Source organism: Micropterus dolomieu, linkage group LG08 (genome assembly GCF_021292245.1).
Source record: "Micropterus dolomieu isolate WLL.071019.BEF.003 ecotype Adirondacks linkage group LG08, ASM2129224v1, whole genome shotgun sequence".
NCBI classification, from domain to species: Eukaryota; Metazoa; Chordata; class Actinopteri; order Centrarchiformes; family Centrarchidae; genus Micropterus; species Micropterus dolomieu.
The window spans coordinates 13314955-13339055 of record NC_060157.1 but is presented as its reverse complement, the minus strand read 5'-3'; the positions used below and the strand labels follow the sequence as shown (position 1 = coordinate 13339055).

The following is a 24101-nucleotide window of genomic DNA, read 5'->3' as shown; positions in this document are numbered from 1 at the left end:
CTGGTTTGTACTTTGGACCAACAACCTTAATAAACCTGCAGCTCGAAAAGACTAAAGGATTGAGCTCCTGGTGGGGTTTAACGCGGAGACTGCAGTAACCATTTGGAAACGCGTTCGGGGAATAGGAGAGGGGCTTTCTTTATCCATGGGTGTGTGGTCGTGTAGGATTTTCCCTCTTGGAGTAGCAGCTGGACGCATGCGTGCGCCTCTCCCCCCCTCCTTCCACGACTTCTCCATCCACAGCGCAGGGGCAGACAGGATGAACTTGTCGTGTTACCTGCTTAAAGGCGCCGCCGGTTGTGTGAGTAGTCTAAAGGTGACAGCTTTTTTCTACTGGAAAGTTTAAAAAAGGGAAATACTCGACTGACGAGGAGGCAGAAGTAGCTAAAGGATTAATGAGGAGAAGAGTATTTGAATGTAAAGCGGGCAATCAGAGAGCCGGATTAGATCCCACAGCGAGGAATCGGAGCGTGTGTTGTTGTCAAAGATGCGGAAACAAAAACAGGAGCAACAACAACCCGACTTTTAATCCATCGGGATATTTCCATGCACTGGGGGCAGCATGCCTTGGCTCAGGAGAAGGGTGAAAATGTTCCAACTTGGAGTAATACCCAAACACCCTGAAGTTTTCTGTCTGTTGGAACTGTCTCTATGCTATGCATCGGCTGATTTCTACACCATTCCGCGGAAGTAACGGGTTGCTTTGGACCATTTGAAGTCATAATGTCAAAAGTCATTCAGAAAAAGAACCACTGGATCACCAAAGTGAACGACTGCGCGGTTATCCGGGACGCGTGCGGGCAGCTGAATGTGGAGCTGTGCGGCGGGGCAGAGAATGGAGAGTTCCCATATATCGGGCAAGTTAGAGAGGATGCTGTGCTTTACCAGGACGGAAAAGTCTGCGAAGGGGAGCTGCTGCTGGAGGTCGAGGGGCTGCCTGTTTCTGGATTACCCCTTTATGACATTTTCACTGTGATTAACTGCTGCAAAGGTCCTGTCAGGTTGAAAACTGTGCGTCAAGGTAAGAGAAATCTGAAATACACCATAGAAACGGTGTGGCAGAAAGATAAAACGTGTGTGTGGTGGTGGTAGTGGGGAGATTAACACTCACAAACAAAGAGTAGAGAAATCCTAATGGAAGTTTTCTAATTGCACATAATAAAATGGTGATGCCTGTGAAGTAGGGCAGAGGAGTTGTGCTGCATGCTGCTGCTCATCTTTTCTCCACAGCAAGCCTGGAGTTTTCACCGGCTTTGACATGAAGCTGCCCTGACAGTCCTTCTGCCATCATTTGTCTAAAGCCACTCTGGGAGTGGGTTCACGGATTAGGCCATTTACAGTGACTGCAGCTACAGAGTTTCATATGTACTCACTTTCACTCACAACACTTAGAGCACACACCGTCTGCTGCCAGTTTACTTCTTTGACATGTGACTGGAGTACCTTTCAGAAACTTTTGACACCATACTTTCTCTGCCTAACACTTACAAGGCCCACTGTCACCTTATTGCTGATAGTAGTATCCCATCTGCAGTTTAACATTTGATTGTTTGGTCTATGGAAGGTAAAAAATAGTGAAAAAATGCCAATCACAACTTTGCCCAAGCTGACGTCTTCAAATGTCTTCTTTTGTCCAAACCCCAAAGATATTCAATTTACAATAATATCTGACAACGAGAAGCTGGAACCTGAGAATGTGTAGTATCACTATCTATTATCAAAATAGTTGCAGATCGTTCCAGCTCTGCTCCTTTCTGTAAAGTAATGTTTAAGTTAACAGGAGGATGCTTTGTTTGTGATTGTGGGACACCACTTATGGGCAGCAACAGGGTTATTTCTGGAAGTGTTCCCTAGGTGTTAGATGAGTTTGAGCCATGGTGCTTCTGTCTGAGAGACGGCTAGAGGGAGAGGGATGTAGCCACTGATTCAAACTTTGGCTTTTTCCCTGAGTCTCCAGTGTACTGCACATGTTTTTGTTGATCTTCACACTGGCCAAATCAGGATGTTCTCTGATGCCTGAGTGAATACTGAAAATATAATTTATTAAATGTTAAGTCAGAGGCATTTGTTTATTTCACCTCAAATGTCTTGTTCCACACACACACACACACACACACACACACACACACACACACACACACACACACACACACACACACACACACACTTGTGTTTATTCCCTCGCTCGCACACTCACAATATTTGACAAAGCTTGCAGTGCCTTCTCTCCAGGGAAATCATTAACTGTGTTATATAACAGCGGTTTAGTTTCAGTGTAGCATCATTGCCTTTGTATTGTACTTGCATGTCCGTTAGTGGCTGTAGAGTGAACGCTTGACCTCTAGAGCTGAAGTCTCGACCCCTGGGACAAGAGCTCAGCACTAACGCTGCTTTATGTTTGCAGAACAGGCATTTGTTTGACAGATGATCAGACCAGACTTTCACCATGGGAGAGTTTTAATATCCATAAACAGTTTTCTAATTATTCTGAACTCCTGTGGAAACACTTTGCACTTGTAAACACAGCTGCAACACTCTGACTCTGACAAGGATGTCCTGAGCCGACTTCATAGCTTTGTCATTAGTTTCTTGCACAAGTCAGCAGATTCTCGTCATCTGTAATTGAAGGAGGGGGCACATTCTTTGACTATCTGAGTAGCTCACAAGACCTCCATTGTGCCACAAAGTCTGTTGGGCCCCCATGCAGAACTGACCAGGGACGGTGACCCAAGCCGTCCCAGAGCAGATGACTGGTACAGCTCGGATCTCTCTCCTTTCCTCTCCAAAGAGCTGTGGCTCATATTACAGGAGGCCACATAACGGTATTCAAACTCCAGTGTGTGCAGGTTTGCAGGTCACTGCTGTAGTATATTACAGCCCCACAGGTGTGTTGCTCCCACTGAGGAATGCAGAGAGAAACCACCTGGATAAAGTCTGGACATTTCTGTAGAGAAGGTGGAATCTTACACTCCAGTGGTTTTGAGTCTGTGGTTTGTAAGCCCTGTAAGTAACACTTCAAATTGGGAAGGAATCTGAGGGAACTTGGTAGTTATGCAACAAATGTATAATGATACACTAGAATCAGTGGGCTAATTTAAGTCCTTTGACAAATTACATGATAGTTTTAGTCAACAAAAACAAATGACATTTTAGTCTATTCGTCGTCAGTGAACTTCTTGTCTCATATTTGTCTTAAATTTAAAAGATATTCTGTTGTCTAAGCACTTTGTGGCTACAGTTTTCGCCATCTTCAGCACTTAATAATGTTATGTTAGCTCACCTTTGCCAGCATGTCTCCGTATTTTATCCCTGTTGTTTTCTTGCCACTTCTTGTCTTATTCTCAGTGTATTGCAGAAGGGGGGGGAGGTGCCTCACAGTGTAAAAACATCTGGCTTTTTCAAACCAAAATACATACACAGTACACATTACATTTATCCAAAGTGACTTACAATTGCCATATGTCAAAGGTTGCACTCCTCTGGAGCAACTAGGGGTTAAGTGTCTTGCACAGGGACACATTGGTGGGACACTAAGCAACATATTCTCATTTCTCCCATCAACTGGGTTGTGGTCTCTTTAAATGTAATGGTCAACCTTTGTTCACAGAGGCCCAAGTGAATGATGAATACATTTATGGTATGGCATAATTGTGATGTTAAAGTACAAAGATGGACTATTTAAGACTTTGACCAACCAGTTTAGCTCTTATCTGTTATCATCAGTTGAATCCAGCTCACAGGTGAAAGATTTTCTTGTCGACTGTATTTTAGTGAGCTGATAAGAGTGGCATGCCTGTAAAGGTGCAAAGGTTGTGCATCAGGTCATAAAACTTTATTACAATGATGCTTGTTGGTTTAATATAGACCTAATGTACAGTACATGCATTTGACTGAAATATGAGTTACACTGATATTACAAAAACAAGAAACAGGCGTGAACAACACTGTGTTTTGAAGTTACTCTGAGGGTAAAAGACTTTTATACAAAAAACTTGGGCATTCTTCTTGGCATTTTTTCCCCTTTTTAAACCCTTCCAGCACCTAAAAGGTCTGGGAGTTTATGGTGCTCTGATCACGAATGGGTTTGGCCTGGTGTCTGTTTGATTTCAGGGACAAATGGCCCTTGGTTGCTTTGAACACAGCCAGAGGGAATCAAGACAGCCAGCTGGATGCCAGACATTCCTAAGAAGTGGGGCCAGGAGTTCAGTGGTACACCCTGATGAAACATCTAGACTTTTATACAAAAAATTCTCCATTTGGTTCCTGGTTTACCCCTCCTCTCAGGTCACCTATTGCTTTCTCCTGTCACCCTACTCACTCCTTGGCGACAGGCTGGTATAGTGATTAGGGAGACCATCTGTTTGACCATTCAAACCTTCAGGATAGGAAGCTTGTCTCCTGCTGAAGTGTCAAAACTCAGTGCATACCAACTCCAGGGTCACTAATAGCTGACCCTACACTGTGGCCTCAGTGCAGGCAGCAAAGCCAAAAGCAAATGATTACAGTTCCACAAAACTGTACCTGTAGAGAAGGAAACGCAGTTAAAGACACATTACTGTTTTTGAAAGTCACACAGAATTCAATACCGTTATGTTGATATTAGGAGTTGACCACATTGAGATGAACGGATGGTGGCTCTAATTCTCCAGTTGAGTGCCATTAAACCATTGCAGAAAAATCGAGCACAATAATAATAATAACAATAATAACAACAATAATAAATAATAATAATGCAATGGAGATAGGCTGTTTCTCTTTCATGGGTGACGGCAAATAACCAGACCTAGAAAACTCAAAGAATGAAGAGAGACTGCAGCTCTGCAGTTTCTCAAGATTAAAGTGGAGCTACCGTGTGTAAAAACCCCCTGCTCGCAATCGGCGTGCACAAAAACGCACATGATTCGACTATCAGTCGACTATAGGCAGGACTTGACGATTCTGATTCGACTTTGTAAATCCTTAGTCGGGGACAGCCCTAGTATAAACATATAATTTCAGTTCAATTTTCTAGCTCTGTGTTGTTCTTTTTGTGTATCTTAAAACTGACTCTGTTATGTAAAGATTGCACTAAGTTGTGTCACTGAAATTGTGTCTCTGGTCTTTGTGCGTGGTTAATAAGGCTTATGCACAACCAGAGGATGTGAGGGCTTTGTAGACACAGATCTCCTCTGTGATGTGCTTGTCCTAGAATGCAAGTCCCTTCTATTTTCTTAAGTATGAAGATTTGTCAGTCTTGATTAAGTACAACCCACTGCATTCGCATATCCCTGAAAGGCTTGTGAGATGAATGCTGCTGCTGTCTCTCCTCCTTCTCTCTGTACCCTCTAGTCTTTACTTTTCCTTCCACATCCACCGTTCCTTTTATAAGCTCTGCAGCAGTGTGGGATCTCAGATGTTTTGTATGTTCTTATCTTTCAGCCTTACTAGGCACAAGCAATGGCACAGCCCGAGAGTTTGACATTGTAAGAAGCTCTGGTGTGGATGTCTTCAAAGGAGCACTTCAAATAGCCCTGTTTGCATGTGTTGCATAGCTTTTCCAAGGTTGCAACATTGTAATTTTACTTTAGTCTTGATGGAGTGACTCGCTAACATTGCCAACAATGGCAGCATGCCAGTGAAGGAGCAGTACACAAGCAGCACACAAGCATTTTGTGTCATTTAAGCTTCAACAAATGCCTGTGTAATTGAGAGACTTTGCCTCAGGTGTTGTAACAATGAGGTTGGAATGAAACGCAGACCAGAAGCATAACAAGAAACGGCAATCAGTACTGTGGGTATAATACTCCAGCAGGCAGAGGCTTTCATTGTTATAATTTCAGTTAGCTCTAAATCAAAACTTATCTAATTTTAGACTCAGTTTTAGACAATTAGACAAATGTCTTATTTATGCTTGTGTTTAGATATTTAAAATAACAGAGGCTATCAAATTGTATCACTTTGGCATTGGTATTGTGTTGGCCCTAGGGCTGCAACTAACAATTATTTTCATTATCGATTAATATACCGAGTGAAACATCGTCACGAGAAAATAGTCACACATGTGAAAACTTTAGTAATTCATCTTGTGTGTGTGCTTATCTGCAAGCTCGAAGACATGCGTTATTTCAGTGGTACAGAAAACAGGTGTTACCCCACAGGGAACGTCTCAAGTTACATATGTAACCCTTGTTCCCTGAGAAGGGGAACGAGACACTGCGTCGGTGACGACACTATGGGAACGCCTCTGGGCGTGGCAGGGCTGAAATCATGAATGAAACTACTCCAATCCTATTGGCGTTGCTAGAACTGTAGCGTGTGACAGCGTAACTGGAGGCGTATATAAGCACGACGGCACACCGGACACATTAGCTCTTTGCTATGTAGCAAGGCACTCCAGGCGGGGCGAGGTGTGGCCGACCGACGCAGTGTCTCGTTCCCCTTCTCGGGGAACAAGGGTTACATACGTAGCCCGAGACGTTCCCCTTCGAGGGAACTCGAACTGCGTCGGTGATGACACTATGGGAACGAGAATACCCACTATTCCACGCCGAAGCCCCCGCCTGCCTCCCCAGTGTGCAAAAACCTGTAGGCACGACTAGGAGGAGAGCGCACGGGTGCCGGTTGCAAAAGGAAGGTCCAGACTGTAAAATGAAAGTGTGAGGAGTGGCCAAGCCAGCTGCCTCACACAAATCCTGGAGCGAAGCCCCTACGAGGTGGGCCCTAGAGGCTGCCGTGCCTCGAGTAGAGTGCGCCCTTACGGCCATAGGTAACCCGCGCACCTGATAGGCCAGGGAAACAGTCTGAACAATCCAGTTGCTGATCGTGTTTTTAGAAGCGGGGAGCCCAGCCTTGGGGGACCCGAAACACACCAGCAACTGGTCTGCTTTCCTCCACCGGGAGGACCTCAGAGTGTAAATACTCAGTGACCGGGCAGAGCAGATGAAGTCTCCCGTCCTCCGCCGTCACATGAGGTGGGGGATGAAACGCCTGCAGCACCGTAGACCCTGCCAACCTGGACGGAACCTTAGGGACATAGCCCGGACAGGGGTGCAGGATGGCTCTGACCCTCCCCGGGGCAAACTCCAGGCATTGAGGAGAAACCGAAAGTCCCTGGAGATCCCCCACCCTCCTCAGAGAGGTGATAGCGAGGAGAAAGGCCATCTTAAGGGTCAGGTGCTTGGCGTCAGCTGACTCCAGGGGTTCGAAGGGGGCCTCAGCCATTGCTTCGAGAACCACCGCCAGGTCCCAAGTGGGAACCCTGGAACGAGTCACGGGTCTCATCCTCCGGGCTCCATGGAGGAAGCGCACGACCAGTGGAAGCCTCCCCAGAGGCCCATCCCTCAGAGGGGTGTGGAACGCCGCCACGGCAGCCACATACACCTTGAGTGTGGATGGGAAAAGGCCAGCAGAGAAACGGTCCTGGAGGAACTCCAGTACCATAGTCACCGGGCAGGTAACTGGGTCCACCGCCCGTTCTCTACACCAGGTGGCAAACACATTTCCATGGTGGGCTCTCGAGGAGCGATATTATGTCCGTAAACCACACTCGGGCCGGCCAAAACGGGGCTACCAGCAGTAGACTGACACCGTCCTGATGGACCCGGGAGCAGAGCGCCTGGGGGAAAAGCATACAGGCGCAGCCTCGGCCACGTCTGCACCATGGCATCCAGCCCTAGTGGGGCTGGGAGCGAGAGGGAGAACCATAGGGGACAGTGCGTAGTCTCTCGAGACGCAAACAAGTCCACGTCTATGGGGCCGAACTCTTCGCATAATAACTCCACCACCTGGGGGTGGAGTCTCCATTCCCCCGGGCCTCAGCCTCTGTCTCGACAGCAGGTCTGATCTCTGATTCTGGGTCCCAGGGACGTATGTCGCTCTGAAGGACAGCATGTCCATGGCCGCGCCCCACCCCGCGAGTGAGGCGTCTGTCGAAATAATTGTCCGGTGACATGACGCTCCCAACACGGGACCCTGGGACAGGAACCAAGGCTTCCTCCATACTGACAGGGAACGAAGGCACCTGCTCGTAACCTGTATCAGACAGAACGAATTTCCCCTCGGTGAGAATCCCTTGGATTTTAATCACCACTGCAGGGCTCTCATGTGCAGCAGGCCAGACGGGATTACACTGGACGCTGCCGCCATGAGACCCAACACCCTCTGAAAGTGTTTACACAGTGATGGTGCGGCCTAGCTTCACTCTGGTCACCGAGGACAAAATGGACCCGACGCATGCAGGCGACAGGTGGGCCCGCATCGTCGTCGAGTCCCACACCACCCTTAGGAACGTAGTCCGTTGGGTGGTGTTGGGCTTCTTCGCGTTGAGCCGCAGCCCTAAACGCTGAAGGTGGGCGAGGACGACATCTCGATGCCGAACCGCTAACTTCCAAGACTGAGCCAAGATGAGCCAGTCGTCGATGTAGTTTAATATGCGGATGCCCTGGAGCCTCAGCGGGGCCAGAGCTGCATCCATGCATTTGATGAGCGTGCGAGGAGAGAGTGCTATGCTGAACGGAAGAACCCGATACTGGTACGCCGCGCCACCGAAGGCGAACCTCAGGAACTTCCTGTGAGAGGGACGGATGGAGATGTGGATACATGCGTCTCGCAGATCTATCGTGACAAACCAATCCTCGGATTGGATGTGACTGATGATGGCGGGGATGGTGAGCATCCTGAACCTGAATCTTCTCAGAGATTGGTTCAGGGACCGCAGATCTAAAATCGGACGCAATCCTCCGTCCTTCTTGGGAACTATGAAGTACCGGCTGTAGAACCCGGACTCCCTGATTGGCGGGGAAATGAGTTCTATGGCCCCTTTCTCCAGCAGAGAGCGAACTTCTTGTCCCAACACCTGGCTCTGCCCCGCGTGCACCGCAGTCCAGACCACCCCGTTGAATTTCTGCGGGGGGTGGCTCCGGAACTGCAGCCTGTAGCCATCCACTACGGTGCGCAGGACCCACGGGGGAAATGTTTGCAAGGCTCCGCCATGCTTCTACAAAATCCGCCAAGGGAACCAGCCCCTCGGGGCTGGTGGACGGTGTTATGCGTAGGTCCCCGGTGACACCCTGAAGTGGAGGACCGCCAGGGAAAACTCGCCGGCGACCCACGGTGTGTGAGCCCGATCGTTTCCGGCTGCAACCCCTCGAGGCGGGCAGACTGGTGAGAGCTCGCTGGCGGTTAGCATGTCCCGAGCGCCAAGACGGCGGGAAAAACAGCGCCTGTTGACGACAGCATCCACTGCCTCACCCAACAGGCCAGTAGCCCCTCGGGGCTGGTGGCGGGTGTTGTGCGTAGGTCCCCGGTGGCACCCTGAAGCGGAAAACCAGTGCCTGTTGTCTGAGCCGCCACGAGGGAGGGGACCTCGGTCAGCCTCTCGGGGGGCTGTGGGCGAGAGAGAGGGGCACATCCAGGAGAAAAGCCTTCTCCTTCCCCTGGATGCCCGAGAGGTTGAGCCACAGATGGCGCTCCGTAGGCACCAATGCTGCCATGGAGCAGCCAATGCTTGGTAACATGGAGCGTTTAAGTCCGTAGCTCTACAGAGCTCAGTCAGGTCCTCCTCAGAGGAACCTCCCCTTAGGTTGGTCTGTTCCATAATTTACATAACTCATTGTGCAAATCAGGAAAGAACGCGGGGGTGGCGCTCGGGCTGCAGAAAGCTCATAGAGGTTACTGCCGGCCCACGGTTCCTGCCCCGCCTCTCATAGCTGGGCGCGGTCTGAAGTCATCCTCCATGATGCTACGCACGTCTAGCTCCTCAGAATCAGACTGTGCAAGCCTCTCCAAACTCATACCTCGGGTGGGAGAAGCCGAGAAGCGGACTCCCAAACCGGGAAGAGAGGAGGCGGAGTCAGACGAGGAACGGGAAAAGCCTCGGCAGTCCCGATGTCCTCGGAGATGGCGCCCCATGACCGAAGCCGCCGCGCCGCCTCAGCGACCGCCGGCCGTCGAGCCGTGGGGAGAGCGCATCCGGCCGTCTTCGGAAAAGAGAGCCGCACGGGACCTCAGCACCCTCAGGGGCAGGGCCTCGCAATGGCTGCAAGCAGCCCCCTCGAGAGCTGCCTGGGCATCCCCAGACAGGAAACACACAGGGCATGAGTGTCCCCAGCCGTGATGTAGCGCGGGCATGGAAAGACACACTGCCTGAACTGCTCACCAGCCATCTCTTCTGCTTCTCCTTCCAGGTAATTTCGTCTTGTGGTAGCTTTTTTAGCAACGCCAATAGGATTGGAGTAGTTTCATTCATGTTTTCAGCCCTGCCACGCCCAGAGGCGTTCCCATAGTGTCGTCACCGACGCAGTTCGAGTTCCCTCTCGGGGAACCAACAAATGTCATCTGACCTTAGACAGACACACACACACACAGATGTTTTATTAAGGTAATTATTCAGTTCATTGTGTGTCATTGTGTATTTCTCGAAAGTTCTCATACATTATGAAAAAAGAGCTTACATTTTGGTAATGACCTCAGCTTGAAAGGAAATCCATACCTGTGCAGCATGTTCATGGAGATGCAGTACCACTCTACAGTTACATTATCATTAACAAGCATGGAGAGCCCTCAGGGTTTCTAAAAAAAAGTATGTTTGTCTCTTTTGGAGATCACATACATCATGTTTCACCTCTAACAGAGTCCTAAACAAAGACATGTTTACCATGATGCATTTTCAAACCAGTTTGATATTCTTTTAAAATTTTGGACCAGTAATACAGAATTTTACTAGTAGGTGTCGCACGTGACTTAGCTTCTCTCGACTGTAACATAATATGGCCAATGAATTATGGGTTTTCCTGCAAATGTTTCACAATAAAAGGCTTATTACTAAATAAAGGGTTACTGTCCACTGAAACGTTAGAGGGCTTTTAATTTGAAACACATTCAGGAATTATTGAGTGTGTATTAATAGTGTAATGCAGTAACTTTAACAGGTCAAATGAGCGGTTTGGTTAGCGGTTTACCATGTTCTGATGATAGGCTGGAGCTAGCTAGCTTGGTTAGTAAGGTGCATCTGTAATTCATGTTACCCTTGATATTAACTGGGGTGTTAATTTGGTTAGCGAAAAACAGGCTTAAAACAAATTGTACCTACTGTAAAAATTGAACAGCCGAACGCTGAGCAAGTCTTGCTCAGCTAAGTTAATTGTTGCAATTAACTTTCATGAACTGAAAACACACTGTAAAAGTTCTTAGATGAAAACACAGATGGCACTAAGAAATAGTTAAATAGTTAAATGTACACAGTGCAGCGGACACAATTTGCCTCTATTCTTATTGACAAGGTAGCCACACCATAAATGGGACCATAATTTACCAAATTAACAGGATGCTGTATTGAAAAATAATTTAAATGTGCGATTGAGACCGTAAACTCATTAGGAAAGTGTTTACTTAAGTAATAAATCAGGTGAGAAGGATCAATGCAATTGGATGTCTTCTTGCAACCAATGGAGACGCCCCCTACTGGCCATTAGAGAGAATGCACGTTCCGCAATGTCTTCACTTTTCAGACTTGGAGGTTGCCGCTTAATCAAAACGATCTGCTACGTTCTTGCCTGTACTGACAAACTATAGCTGGCTAGCTACTTTGCTAACATAGCAAACAGATGTGATATGCATGAGTAGGGTAGCCAGTCTCCCAAAAAATTTGGAAAAGTCTCAAATTTCTAGATATTGTCCTGAATCCCGATTCCTGTCCTGTTTGTCCCAAAAATTAGACTAAACCTGAGTTTTGATTACTTATAGCCTAATAAAACATTAAATACAAATCATTGTGAAACATTTTTGTGGTGCTGCCCACAGATGGACACTGTTCTGGCTCTTCAGTGGCTACAGCAGGGACTGATGGGTATCGTGGTCATTGTGTCAACAGTGTTGTTATAGCCATGAAGTAACACGCATGTGTGCTCTTTTCCACTTTTTTTTTCTAGTGTAGAGGACGATAGTGGAAATTGCAGTTCGAGAACAGGGTAAGTGTAGCTGTAGATAGGCACAGAGCAGAGATATATCAACAATAAACACAGTTAAAACAGACATAAAAGAAACAATTAAACTATGTAGCCTACCCTATCATGATAGAAGCACAACAAAACTTAACAAGTCAGCAATATCAGGCATGCAAAACACTCTTATTCTGAAATGCTCCATGTGGGATGTGTAGTGGGATGTGCACAGAGCGGAACGGAACAGGCTCACAGAGAGCTGTTATCCATTGTTGAAGCACACAAAATGACAAATAAGCAACACGTCAACAACGCAGGGCAGGCTAAACACCCCGCTGCTGAAACACTTCAGTGTGAGTTGATGCCGGACAAAACCGTGGCATAGCCGCTGCCTGTGTCTGTTCGCCTGCCGCCATTATCCCACGTTTGCCTCTAGTTTCGTTTGTTGTAAAATGTACATGCCCTGTGCCTGCTCTGATTGGTGAGTAGGACCGTAACAGGAGGCGCATGGCGCTCGTGATTGGCGAGAAAGTCTGTCACACAAGAATGACAACGGAATTAATCTTTTACTGCATGACTGTTAAAAACGGGTCAGATGTGTTGTATAACTAAATATTATTAGCTAATCGTGTTCTTTCAAATGGCAATTTCGATTTTAAAAACGATTAATCGTTCAGCCCTAGTTTACACACTGTTACATACATAGAACAAAGTCACTGTCTTTTCCTTATGACAGTTAAAGCCCCCCTCCAGTGTATTTTGACATTTCTATGATATTTCACATTTTTCTGAGTCATTTCCTTACTATGTTGATTACCCACATAGTTCGCCAAATATTTTTTGACAAATGGCTTAATTTTGTGCCCAAAGTTGCAAAAGTTGCTTAGTTGTTAAAACAGGGTTTTGACTATAGTAATTCCATACGTCATTCTCCAAGCTTGCGCTGGGGCACTGTCACTGCTCACACCGTCACGCCTCGTTAAGTCAGAGCATTAAACCGATAAACATCGTTGTGAGCTAGCTAACCAATTTATCATGTCATTTATTTAGAACTTACAGTAGGTATGTCTCTCTGTGTCTGATTGTTGGTTTGTCTTTCTAGTTTAGTTAGCTAAGTTAACTTAATTGTAGTTAGCTTGGTGTAGTTAGCTAGCATAGTTATTGCAGAAAGTTAGCTAACAGAGGGTCTTCATTTTATTTTTTAGTTTCCTCCTCATGGTTTAGTGTGCTGTTCATTTTCATTATGGCATTTGTGCGTGTTGGAGGAGAGATGACAGAAAATGCGTTGCGCTTTCACCTGCCACCGTCTTATATACAGTCCGCAACATGCATTTTACTGACGGCCGTGTTACCAATGCATACCAATAAAGTAAGCGCACCATGAAACGTAGTGGGAGTTATCGTGTGCAGTGCGTGACAGGACCATCGACTGTATGATTGATAATAGCTGATACGCGCACATTAGTGTCTATCGTGGGTAAGTAATAGCTACTCCTGGCAACTGAGGCAACTGTCACAACTCATATTTGAAATGACAAATAAATGACACGTCGCAGCACTTTCCTGTTTGTTTCTGGTTGAATCTGGAAAACAGAATCATGTCCTATCATGTCAGCTAAATAGATGTAATGTTCTCTCAATTTCTTCCGTGTTGCAGCCCAAACTGAAACAAAAAGGCATGTTGTTCATTGTTCAAAATTCAACAGTATTCATATCATAGATGTCTGCACACTGTGTTGATGGCTATATAAAGCATGTTGCATTAACTGGGCAATGAATAAAGCCACTGTAAATGATGGAAGCCAGGAATAAACTCTTCTGGTTCTGGTAAGCAGCCTGAACATGTTCCTAACAACCACGTAGACATTACCATGGTGTATTTATGTGTTGATATGACATACATAACATGCAACACAGCTGGTACTGTAACTCCTAACTGTGGGAGTTTCCTTAGTGTACTACCTGCATTTACAGATCAGATCAAGTTGTCATTTTGATTTTAAATTGGTTTTCAACATTTCTTCATAGTTGTTTTTAAGAGTGGCAGCTTTTGGATCATATGCAAAACCTGGTGAGGTATAACTTTTGAAAGCAGCTATTTAGTAACAGTTCCCTCTCCTTCTTTTGTCCAATTTTAATATGCCATCTTTCTCTGGAGTACACCTGATTTTTAAACAAGGTTTTATGGGTATTCAGCGCAAACATGACAGTTGTATTTTTGCAGAACAGATAATTAAAAGGAGCCATGGCTTCTTCTCAAATCTTTTACCAAACCATCTTTTACTTTTTCATATCAGTTTTTCACGTCATAGATGTCTGCACACTGTGGTGATGCATTAACTGGGCAATGAATAAAGCCACTGTAAATGATGGAAGCCAGGAATAAACTTTCTGTTCTGGTAAGCTGAACATGTTCCATGCTCCTACTAATCAGTGTGTACCACGAGGTCTATTTTTAAACAGGGGAATCACAAGTGATTCAGTTATTCTGATCTTTGTTTGAGAGAAATGTAAACTAGCGAGTAAGTGATAATGTGTTATTCAGCTGTAACAATTACATTGCTGGCAGTGAATAATATTGTATTCTCAAAATGTCAATATTTCAGGAAGACAAACAACCTTTTCAATTTATCTACCAGGGATTGTTTGTCATATGACTACAGTAATGAGTGTGCATGTGCAGTATTGAAGTAATGCATGTTAGTGTGTTACATACTCAAGGTTACCCACCTAGTAGTTAACATAATCCCATTTAGAAATTCCTATTTTTTCAAAATGATTGACAGTTTTCTTTATAATTTATCATGGTTGTGTCTGTTTAATGTGTGAAAATGTGATGTTGCAGGAGACGCATACTGAATAATCTTCAGAGCAACCATGACCTCTATAGAAAACATACTGTACAAACGTTTGATTTGTATAATGAATGACTGAATCACGGACAATAAAAGTGGGTGTTATGAGACCTGCTCAGGCAGTCTCATCTGTGTTTGGCTTTTATTGCTTTGTTGTGCATGAATAGCTGCGACCGACTGATGCTGATTTAAGTAGAAAGTCCCTTTTTTTCTAAAAGAAAGACATTTTATTGTTCCAAGGAAGATCTACGAAATAAGCACTTCACTGAAATTATAATTATATTGAACAGTCACATGACAAAACATACATGACAGCTCTCAGGTAACACAATCCGCACAATGAAACTTGGACAGATACACATACATAACACATACATTACACCATTAGGGTGAACAAGAACAAGCAATCAGTATTAAATAAAACCCATATATGCTTATAAATCAAATACTGCAGTAAAATGTCGTCTTGCATTTGTTGTCGCTTATGAGCTCCCCTCCATTATTTCATCAATAATGTGACAGGTGTGGACAGAAAGAGACAGAAAACATGATCAGTGTGTGGAAATAAGAATGATGTGTACAGGATGTTCTGCTAACGCATGGATAGTTAAACAAGACTGAGAGATTTAAAATCCTCAAGACTGACTGATTTAAAATCTTGTAGCCTGTTTTAATAGTTGCTAATATAAACACCAGGTATCAGATATGACTTATGGGGTATAAAAGGCACAGAAAGTGATGCTTTTTTATAAACAGTCTGGGGGGAATAGCCACCATCGCTAACCAGGACAAAGAAATATCATCTTGACTGAAGGTGCCAGTATACTTTATCAGAAGTGCTATACTGGGATATAGCTTTAAGAGCTTGCCAGTGGATTATCTCTCTCAGTCTAGATCTTACTCAGTCTCTATCTGCTGCACTAGCATGCACGTGCAGTGACCTTCACATTCACACATGCTCCTACTAAGTCAATCACACACACACACACACACACACACACACACACACACACACACACACACACACACACACACACACACACACACACACACACACACACACACTCACTCATTCACTGCAAGAGAGTCTTGTATAGTGGAGATAAATTGATATTTAAGCTGTGCTTCTCCTACATTCACACATCTGGAAGCGATTACGTTCCATTACAGGCTCCGTTTTATACACATGAACCAGAGTTCTACTTTTAGTCCGTTTCTTTGGTTTTGTTGTGATTTTTAGGCACAGTAATTGCACCTTTCTTAAGATGCAAATAGCATAGTGTGAGAAACGTTCTAATTTTCCCAAAGGTCCTCTGTCATCATGCTGGATTTCACAAACTGAACAGGGACCTTAGACTTGAAAATACTGTAAATCTATGAAGGAACAGTCCGTGTTTATTTGATTGTTTGTAAAGTAAAATGCTGCCACACTTGTATCATTTTCTTATTATATAAACCTTGGTGTGTTGTTCACCCGGGGTGAAAGGTTTTGCAGATGATCCTTAGGGGATTTCTCATGCTGCTGATCTCTCTATCCCTCCCCTCCTCCTAGTCTGTCAATCTCCAGAGATTCAGGTTGCTCATAAGCTCTTGAGAGGGTGACCCGACCCTGCTCGGTTTACCAGTGTATAATATCATCTGAAATCCTGACACTAATGTTCACACTGTTTAATCTGAAAATACACTTCTGACTATATGTACTGGTAAAACATGTCAAGATGTTATCCTACAACTCCACTTCAGATGGCCAGGCAAAGCAAAATAACTGGTACAGAAAAGCTGGAATTGGCTAAGTAAGCCTTACCCTTGTTGTACTTTTACTGCAGCGATTACTTCACCAGTAGATTTTGAAGGCTTTCTTTTGGCAGGACAGTGTTTAACCTTTATTGAGTTACAGAGCTGGTGATGTAATGTGGTGAGTGTTTAACTCGCTCACACTCAGACAATCCCTCCACAGCTCACTGTGTTAAAACAAATATCATGTGAAATACTTTTCCTGGAATATCCTGAAACAACTCAGCTATAATATCTAATTCAGTAAACAAAGCCCAGACTTGTGTTTGGTTTATGCAGCCTAGAATCCTGGATGGAGTAGAAATGCCTTCAGGTGGACAGTACAGCAGTTAAGACTCAAATAGGTCTGTTAATCCCAGTCATTTGATATCTGCAAATCAAAGCATGAAATAGAATTTTATTAGACTGTGTGTTACTGCCTGGCTTAAGGCTGGCAACAAAAAGGGAGGCCTCACACAGATAATAGGAACAAAAGTGGTTTATTTAACTCAAACTAGCAAACAACTTAACTAAGTTGATGGTGTGGGTAGATATGAGGAACATCAGTCATGTCAGAAGTGTGTGGATGAGTGAGAATGAAGTGTAATGCATGTTGGTGGGTGCAGCAAATTAAACAAAGGAACAAAGGCTGGGGTTGAAGCAGCAGGCCAGCAGAGTGAGTGATTTCTAGAAAGGCAGCCCTTTTATGCCCTCTAGGAAGCCCAACCCAGATGGGCAGGTAGACGCATTGGACCCTCCCAGCTCTACCTACAAGCCACACCCAGAATCTGCAAAACAGAGAAGACATACAGGCAGGCAGACTAGGCAAGTTGTCACATGTGGTATAGGGCTGCTACAAACGATGACTTTCATCGATTATTCTGACACTAATTGTTTTGATTAATCGTTTAGTCTAGGAAATGTCAAACAGTGGTGAAACAATGTGCGTTGCGACTTCCCAGCGTCCAAGGTGACATCTTCAAATGTCTTGTTCTGTCTGACCTATAAGACACAGAAGTTTTCATAGATTTTAGAAGGTACATAGAACACATGAAGTCAGAAGAATGCAATCACCTTATTATACACTTAGTTTATTCAACTATTTATTTTAGTTTTTGCTTAATACTGCTGTTTTGACCAACAATAGTGCATTGATTATTGACAAATGTAGATTGACAATTAAGCCACTTCTCACCCACTCAGGGCAAGTGACTGAAAGACAGACATATAAATCAGGCATCAATGAAACATAAAAAGTGCAACATGTTTCAGCATTGTCAAGGTAAGATGACAATGTTGCAAAGTGCTGTCCCGTTCCTGTTCACAGCATTTTGAGCCCTTACAGCTTCATACACTCAATCACTTACCAGGTGACGTCAGAAAAATCTGTGAGGGTTCAGGGCTCAGGGTTTAGAGGGTGTCAAAGCCTTCATTAAATGGCAGTATGTTGGACCACTGTTAGAGGCTGAGAGAGAGATGGCAAGAGGCATTTATTTACAAATGTCTCTTGCCATTTGAAAACAGCTGGGGAGGGTTACTATAATGTGGACATGTATCAGATGAAGCTTTTGTCAATACAGATGTAATTTCATGCACAGAGACGTCTAGTGGTAAAATTATGTATTATGATGATGAAGGATCCGAAGGACTGTTGGGACTTGCCAGGTAATTAAACTTTGCAATTTATGTGTTTTGTCGTTTTAAAACAGTTTTTGTCACACGGTATTTGTGTGTGATCATTTATGAGAAACCTGCTGATAATAATGGTTCACTTACATTCAGAGATGCTTTTATTTTGAGGTTGCGAGGACGTAACCCACCCAGTGCCTTGAAACTAGGCTTAGTGATTTTATGAGAATGTGAGATGTTGGGTGCAAAAGTTTGTTTACTTTCTTTTCTGTAAAACTGGAGCTGACTGTCAAGTCAAATTGGAACGACACACGTTTTGGTCATTATTTTCAGTTCTGTTGTCGACAGAGAGGTTCCACTTCATGTTACACCTAACACCAACCACATACACAGAAGATAGTCAGTAAACAAAGCCGGCTTTGATGTTTGAGGTTTAGAGGATCCCAGCTAGTTTTCCCATGATCTGGTTCCCAGATTTTTCCCTGGAAAAGGTGAAAAAGTTAAATCACACCAGAGGATGACAACTTCAAACAGATGGAGAAGAGCAGTTTAAACGCCTGTATGGGCTGTGTGTGTATGAGAGACTGTGTGTCCCCATTATCTCCTTCCCGATCATATATCTGGGTTTTGTGGCAGGTGGAAGGACGTCTTATCTAAATCAAAGCAGCTTTGCAGGAACTGGCTTCCTCCATCTGATATTCTCATTACTGTCAAGAAGCTCAAAGACTGTTCTGCTTGTGGTGGTTTCAGTTATTCACTGTGGCAGATACGCCGCATCAATGAAGGTCATTAGTGTTGTAAGCGAAGCCTCTCTGATAGCCCTGCATCTTCTTGAAAGTGCAAAAATCAAAACAAAATAAAAAGTTAATGTCTCTCTGTTCTGAAACTATGTTGCATTTTCTGTTTTACACAGGTTATACACCACTTTTTGTAAAAGCACCGTACTGTGATACACTCAACCAAAAAATGCCAGTAAGGGAAGAACTTGGTCTGTTCCCAAAATACTTTGGTTCAATTTTAAACTTGGAGGGAATTATTGCTAAACTACAGTGATGATGTTTAGGAGGTAATCTTTACCATGTTCGCCATCTTAGTTTAGTGTGCTAACATAGCACACTAAATGATGGGAATGATGGGGATGTCATTAATTTGGAAGGTATTTGGTGAGAAGCTGAACCAAATTTAATGGCAATCTATGCAATAGTTGTTGAGAGCCTCAAATGAGAACAGTCATGCTAGAGGTAATGTTAGGGGAATCACCAAAGTCATATTGAGCTTCATGCTCTGGGTACCATTGATATTTGAACCAAATTTCATAGCAGTCCATCCAATAGTTTCTAAGATACTTCAGACTGGACTAAAACGGCAGACCGACCAACCAACATTTCCATCCCTAGATCCCCCCCAAAAAAGATCAACTGTGATGGCGTAATTGTCAGAATAATGATTGGAACTGAAAGTGAGATCTTAAAATTACTTGTTTTGACTGACCAACAGTCCAAAACCCACAGACATTCAATTTACAATAACATAAAAGAAAGAAAAGCAGCAAATCTGCACATTTAAAAAGCTAGTAACAGTTATTTTTTGTCATTTTTACCTTTTGCTTAAAAGATTAGTTGATTATCAAAATAGCTGATGATCGATTTATCAGTTACTCGGCTAATCATTTCAGCAATAGTCATAGTTTTCTTCCATAACTAATTCACAGGCTACGAAGTTTCTCCTAAAGATGTATAGAATTTCTTAATTTATATTTGCAGTGTCTGTGCTGTCCTGCTGTTCAGAAGTCATGTCTGACTTTTTGGTCATAACCGTTGGGACTTGGTCAGTACATACATATCACATGAGCCTTTCTAAAAAACAGTATTTTTCTTTCAGTCCTTTGGCCTGCTTTCACATACTAATCTACCACAATCTTACACATGCCTCTGCCTATCAAATCACTTGCTGTTTTTCTTCCAGCTGCGACTCTGAATCACCCCATTTCCAGAGTAAATTTAGACTCTTACAAAGACAGATAATGATAGAATTTTGGTTGGTGTCAGCAAAATTTTCTTTGAACACTTAACTTGTGCTACTCACTCCCCGTCTTATCTTGTGTCATACTGCCTTCGTAAACTTGACCTCCTGAAACTGACTCAAGTCTCATTCAGCTCTCACAAGGAAAATAATATTTCATTCTTTTATGTTTGTCTCTGTTCTCAATATAGAGCATCAGCGTGAGGTTATATATGGTAGCTGAGGCTGTTTAATCAGTAAACCGTCACTGCAAATGCCATAATCTGTCTTCAGATAACTGTTTTTAAAATGTGGAGCAGAGACGGTGGCATATTTAAAAAAAATACTCCGCTGGCAATGTGATAAAAGGTAAATATCTGTTTCTGCTGCTTCTCAAAGTGAAAAGAGATATACATGGTGTCCTCCAACTCAAACACAGTGCAGATTTGTTCTGTCACGGTCTGGGAGTGTTTGCTAGCTTCTGTCTGTCCGAGGGAGGGAGTGACCTTGGGCTGCAGCTGTTCCTCAGAAGTTGACAACATCTGGCTGTGCTGAGCGTTGAGGTGCAGTGGTGGGGGAGTCGAGTGCACTGAGAAGAGAAATACTTTGCAGGTCAGGCAGGGTTAGATAGAGGACAGGCCTGCAATTTGGCTATAATTTGAACAGTCAGTCATTTGTTTAGGGTGAGACAACGGGAGATAACGTAACATACTGAGAATAGCTAAAGCAAATGTTATGATGATACATGTGGTTTGGTACGTTTCAGTCTATTAACGACAAATTGTGTACACTCTACATCACTGCCAACAAGTTTGGAAGGAGCAGTTTCCAGCAGAGCTGCGACACTTGCTTATACACTGATCATTTAGTCCTCACATCCTGAAGTTTTCATCACCTGGTGATGCATTTGTAGCCAGGGACCGCTCTGAACACCCTCCCTATTGGTGTGTTCAAGGAAAATGTGTTTGGTAACTGTTTGTCTTTGATTTGTGATGCCATACCTCATGGGTGTAATGTTTCTTGGCAGCCAACTCGCAGATATTTAATGACAGAGTCTATGAGTATCCTTGAGCCTTCAAACAAGTTCTCAGTTTTAAAAAACATTTCTAAGAACTGTCTCTGTTTGCAACTGCAGAATGGTAATATCCAAAGTTATGGATTTGTTAACTTTTAAAAGGTGGATTCACCCAACTGAAATGAAATAACATATTATCTCACTTATCTCTTGTGGTATCTAGCTACGCAGATAGTTCAGGTTTTATTTGCCATTGTTAGTAGGTATTGGTCTTTTAGATTTCTTTCTCCATCTCAACACAATGAAGAATTTAATTTGTGGTGCCTACATCATTAAAAAATAACATTTAAGAAACTCAACTGCAAAGCCCTAACTGCCAGGAGTTGGGGCTGGGTGGTATATCGGTATATGAGGTATACCGATATGAAATTAGACAATACCGTTTATATCGATTAATTAATATGTTTCCGTTACAGTAAGTCCTGCCAGCGTTTGCTCCTCTCTCTCCCTCACCACGCAGCCCCGTCCCTCCCACTGTTAAAGACCTGGCTTGTAAAAGAAAAACAACGGTTTAGGCAGTGTTTCCCACACATACACTTTACTTCACTTTAGGTTAGGCGACACATTGTAGTATTTATCAGAGAAACACGGTGATTACGTTTCAAGTCGCAACCATAGACTATAAACACGGCGGAAATTTTACAAGAGCGGATCAGGTAACACTAAAGCGACAGTGAACACACCAGTCAGATGTTATTTGTTAGCTACCACGTTGGTTTTGTTTTGATAGGCTATGTCGTCAACACACCTCCTCAACATGCAGCTCAGCTCAGTTTTCTGTCATTATGGGTAATTCTTATCATGATGATGGATGTTCAAGTATCCGATTAGATTTTCAAAATAAAGCTGGCTGAGAAACATTTCATCACACGTGGTTAACGTTGCGAAACAGTCGCAGTTCAGTTAAGGCATATTACATCACAGCACCATTTCTCTTTAAAGTAAAAATTACTAATCGCCCCTTCCTCTCTCATTTACAAGTATATAATAAACTGCTTGAACTTGCGTTCATTTCTTAACTTGGCCTCATTGTGTTATGTGTGATATTATCTTGGAAATTTTGTGGTTAAAGACGACTACTTTCTCTTTCAGTGTCTGATCTGCAATTTTACTTTAATTATAGTTTCTTCTTTTAAAAGGCTTTATTTACCACTACCTGTTGTATGTGTTTTTCTGATGTAGCAGTTCTAGTAAAGAAGATTTGAGGAGTTGGTATAATTTTAATGCATGTGGCATTACTGCAGCTGTTATCTCAAAGATAAAAGCTCCTTCTCACTCTGCAGATATCATAACCATGAACCCAGAGCTTCTTAAGATGCCGTTTCACCCTCAGACTGGAATATAAATGAGATAATCTAAGTAATTTTGAACAAGTAGTTACTAGATTTCATAAATGCATGCTTTAGCAGGTAAATGGGAGCCGTTTGACACACTAACTGAAAATAATACTTTATATATAGTGAATCTAGTGCTGCAGAATAATGATCCACAAAAATCAACATTATTAAACAGTTACTTGCATCCAACCTACTATTCGTGTTAGTTGTTAGTTTAGTTGGTTTCAAATGTGGCTTAACGTTCACACAGTTTCTCTTGACTGTCCCTTGGTATTACAACATTTGTCCAACATCTCTCCAGCCTGCTAGCCTATGACGTTAGCTATTACTTAGTTGGCCAAAACATAGTATTAGGTGACAAAAATGCTCACTCGGTGGTCACCTGCCTTCCCGGCCCTGCTGGTCTTGGTTGTCTTTTCCATTTTATCTTTGGAATCCTGAAGAAGGTCTCCAGCACACCTCCGTCCAAATGAGGAGTAAAAATGTGGCCACAGCACCCAACAAAAACCATCCATGCTGAAATTCACTGCAGCAAAATAATTTATCAGAGGGCAATTTAAGCAAAGGCACCACCAGTCTCCCTCCAAAGCCACTCCCCCAAAATACATTTTCATTGGCATGGGCAGAATGTGTCCAGGTAGGCAGGCAGGTAGGCCAGCCAATCATTTCATTTAGGCCAAATGAAATGATTGGCTTTTCTTATTTTTTCATATTTGCGTCAGAGAATTTGATAGATTGATTTCTAAACATAGCTTTAATGTACAATGTTTAAAACTCATTGAGACACATTGAGCTTGAAAGTTCAGTCTTGATGTTGAAAATACTAGTTTGACAAAAATCTTGGCCTTTGGATGAAGTTTGCTCAGTTGTAATGGAGAGTGATAAAGGAGCATTTATAAATAAATATATACTATTAATTCAGAATCTATGCAACAGTTTTGAGTTATAGTTGTTGACATATATATATATATATATACAGTGAGGAAAATAAATATTTGAACACCCTGCTATTTTGCAAGTTCTCCCACTTAGAGATCATGGAGGGGTCTGAAATTGTCATCGTAGGTGCATGTCCACTGTGAGAGACATATTCTAAAAAACAAATCCAGAAATCACAATGTATGATTTTTTAACTATTTATTTGTATGATACAGCTGCAAATAAGTATTTGAACACCTGAGAAAATCAATGTTAATATTTGGTACAGTAGCCTTTGTTTGCAATTACAGAGGTCAAACGTTTCCTGTAGTTTTTCACCAGGTTTGCACACACTGCAGGAGGGATTTTGGCCCACTCCTCCACACAGATCTTCTCTAGATCAGTCAGGTTTCTGGGCTGTCGCTGAGAAACAAGGAGTTTGAGCTCCCTCCAAAGATTCTCTATTGAGTTTAGGTCTGGAGACTGGCTAGGCCACACCAGAACCTTGATATGCTTCTTACAGAGCCACTCCTTGGTTATCCTGGCTGTGTGCTTCGGGTCATTGTCATGTTGGAAGACCCGGCCTCGACCCATC

The 24101-nt window shown here is 43.5% G+C and overlaps 1 protein-coding gene and 1 long non-coding RNA gene across 6 annotated transcripts in view; one reads left to right on the top strand and one right to left on the bottom strand.

Moving 5' to 3' along the window:
* The first annotated feature begins 286 nt into the window (after window positions 1–286).
* The window catches only part of LOC123975168 (membrane-associated guanylate kinase, WW and PDZ domain-containing protein 1-like), a 107621-nt gene continuing 83806 nt past the window's right edge, over window positions 287–24101 (top strand). For all 4 annotated transcript variants that reach the window (XM_046056398.1, XM_046056397.1, XM_046056396.1 and 1 more), the window contains exon 1: window positions 287–1021. In XM_046056398.1, the coding sequence (XP_045912354.1) occupies window positions 724–1021 (298 nt within the window). In that variant the 5' untranslated portion in view covers window positions 287–723. The remainder of the gene's footprint in view (window positions 1022–24101) is intronic.
* Window positions 17123–23090, bottom strand: LOC123975169. Of its 2 annotated transcripts, none has more exons than XR_006825995.1 (3): window positions 22960–23090; window positions 20683–20765; window positions 17123–17548 (listed from the first exon to the last, which is right to left on the bottom strand). It is a non-coding gene; the product is annotated as an uncharacterized LOC123975169 (long non-coding RNA). The 2 variants fall into 2 exon arrangements; XR_006825994.1 differs by lacking the exon at window positions 17123–17548 and adding an exon at window positions 18526–18657.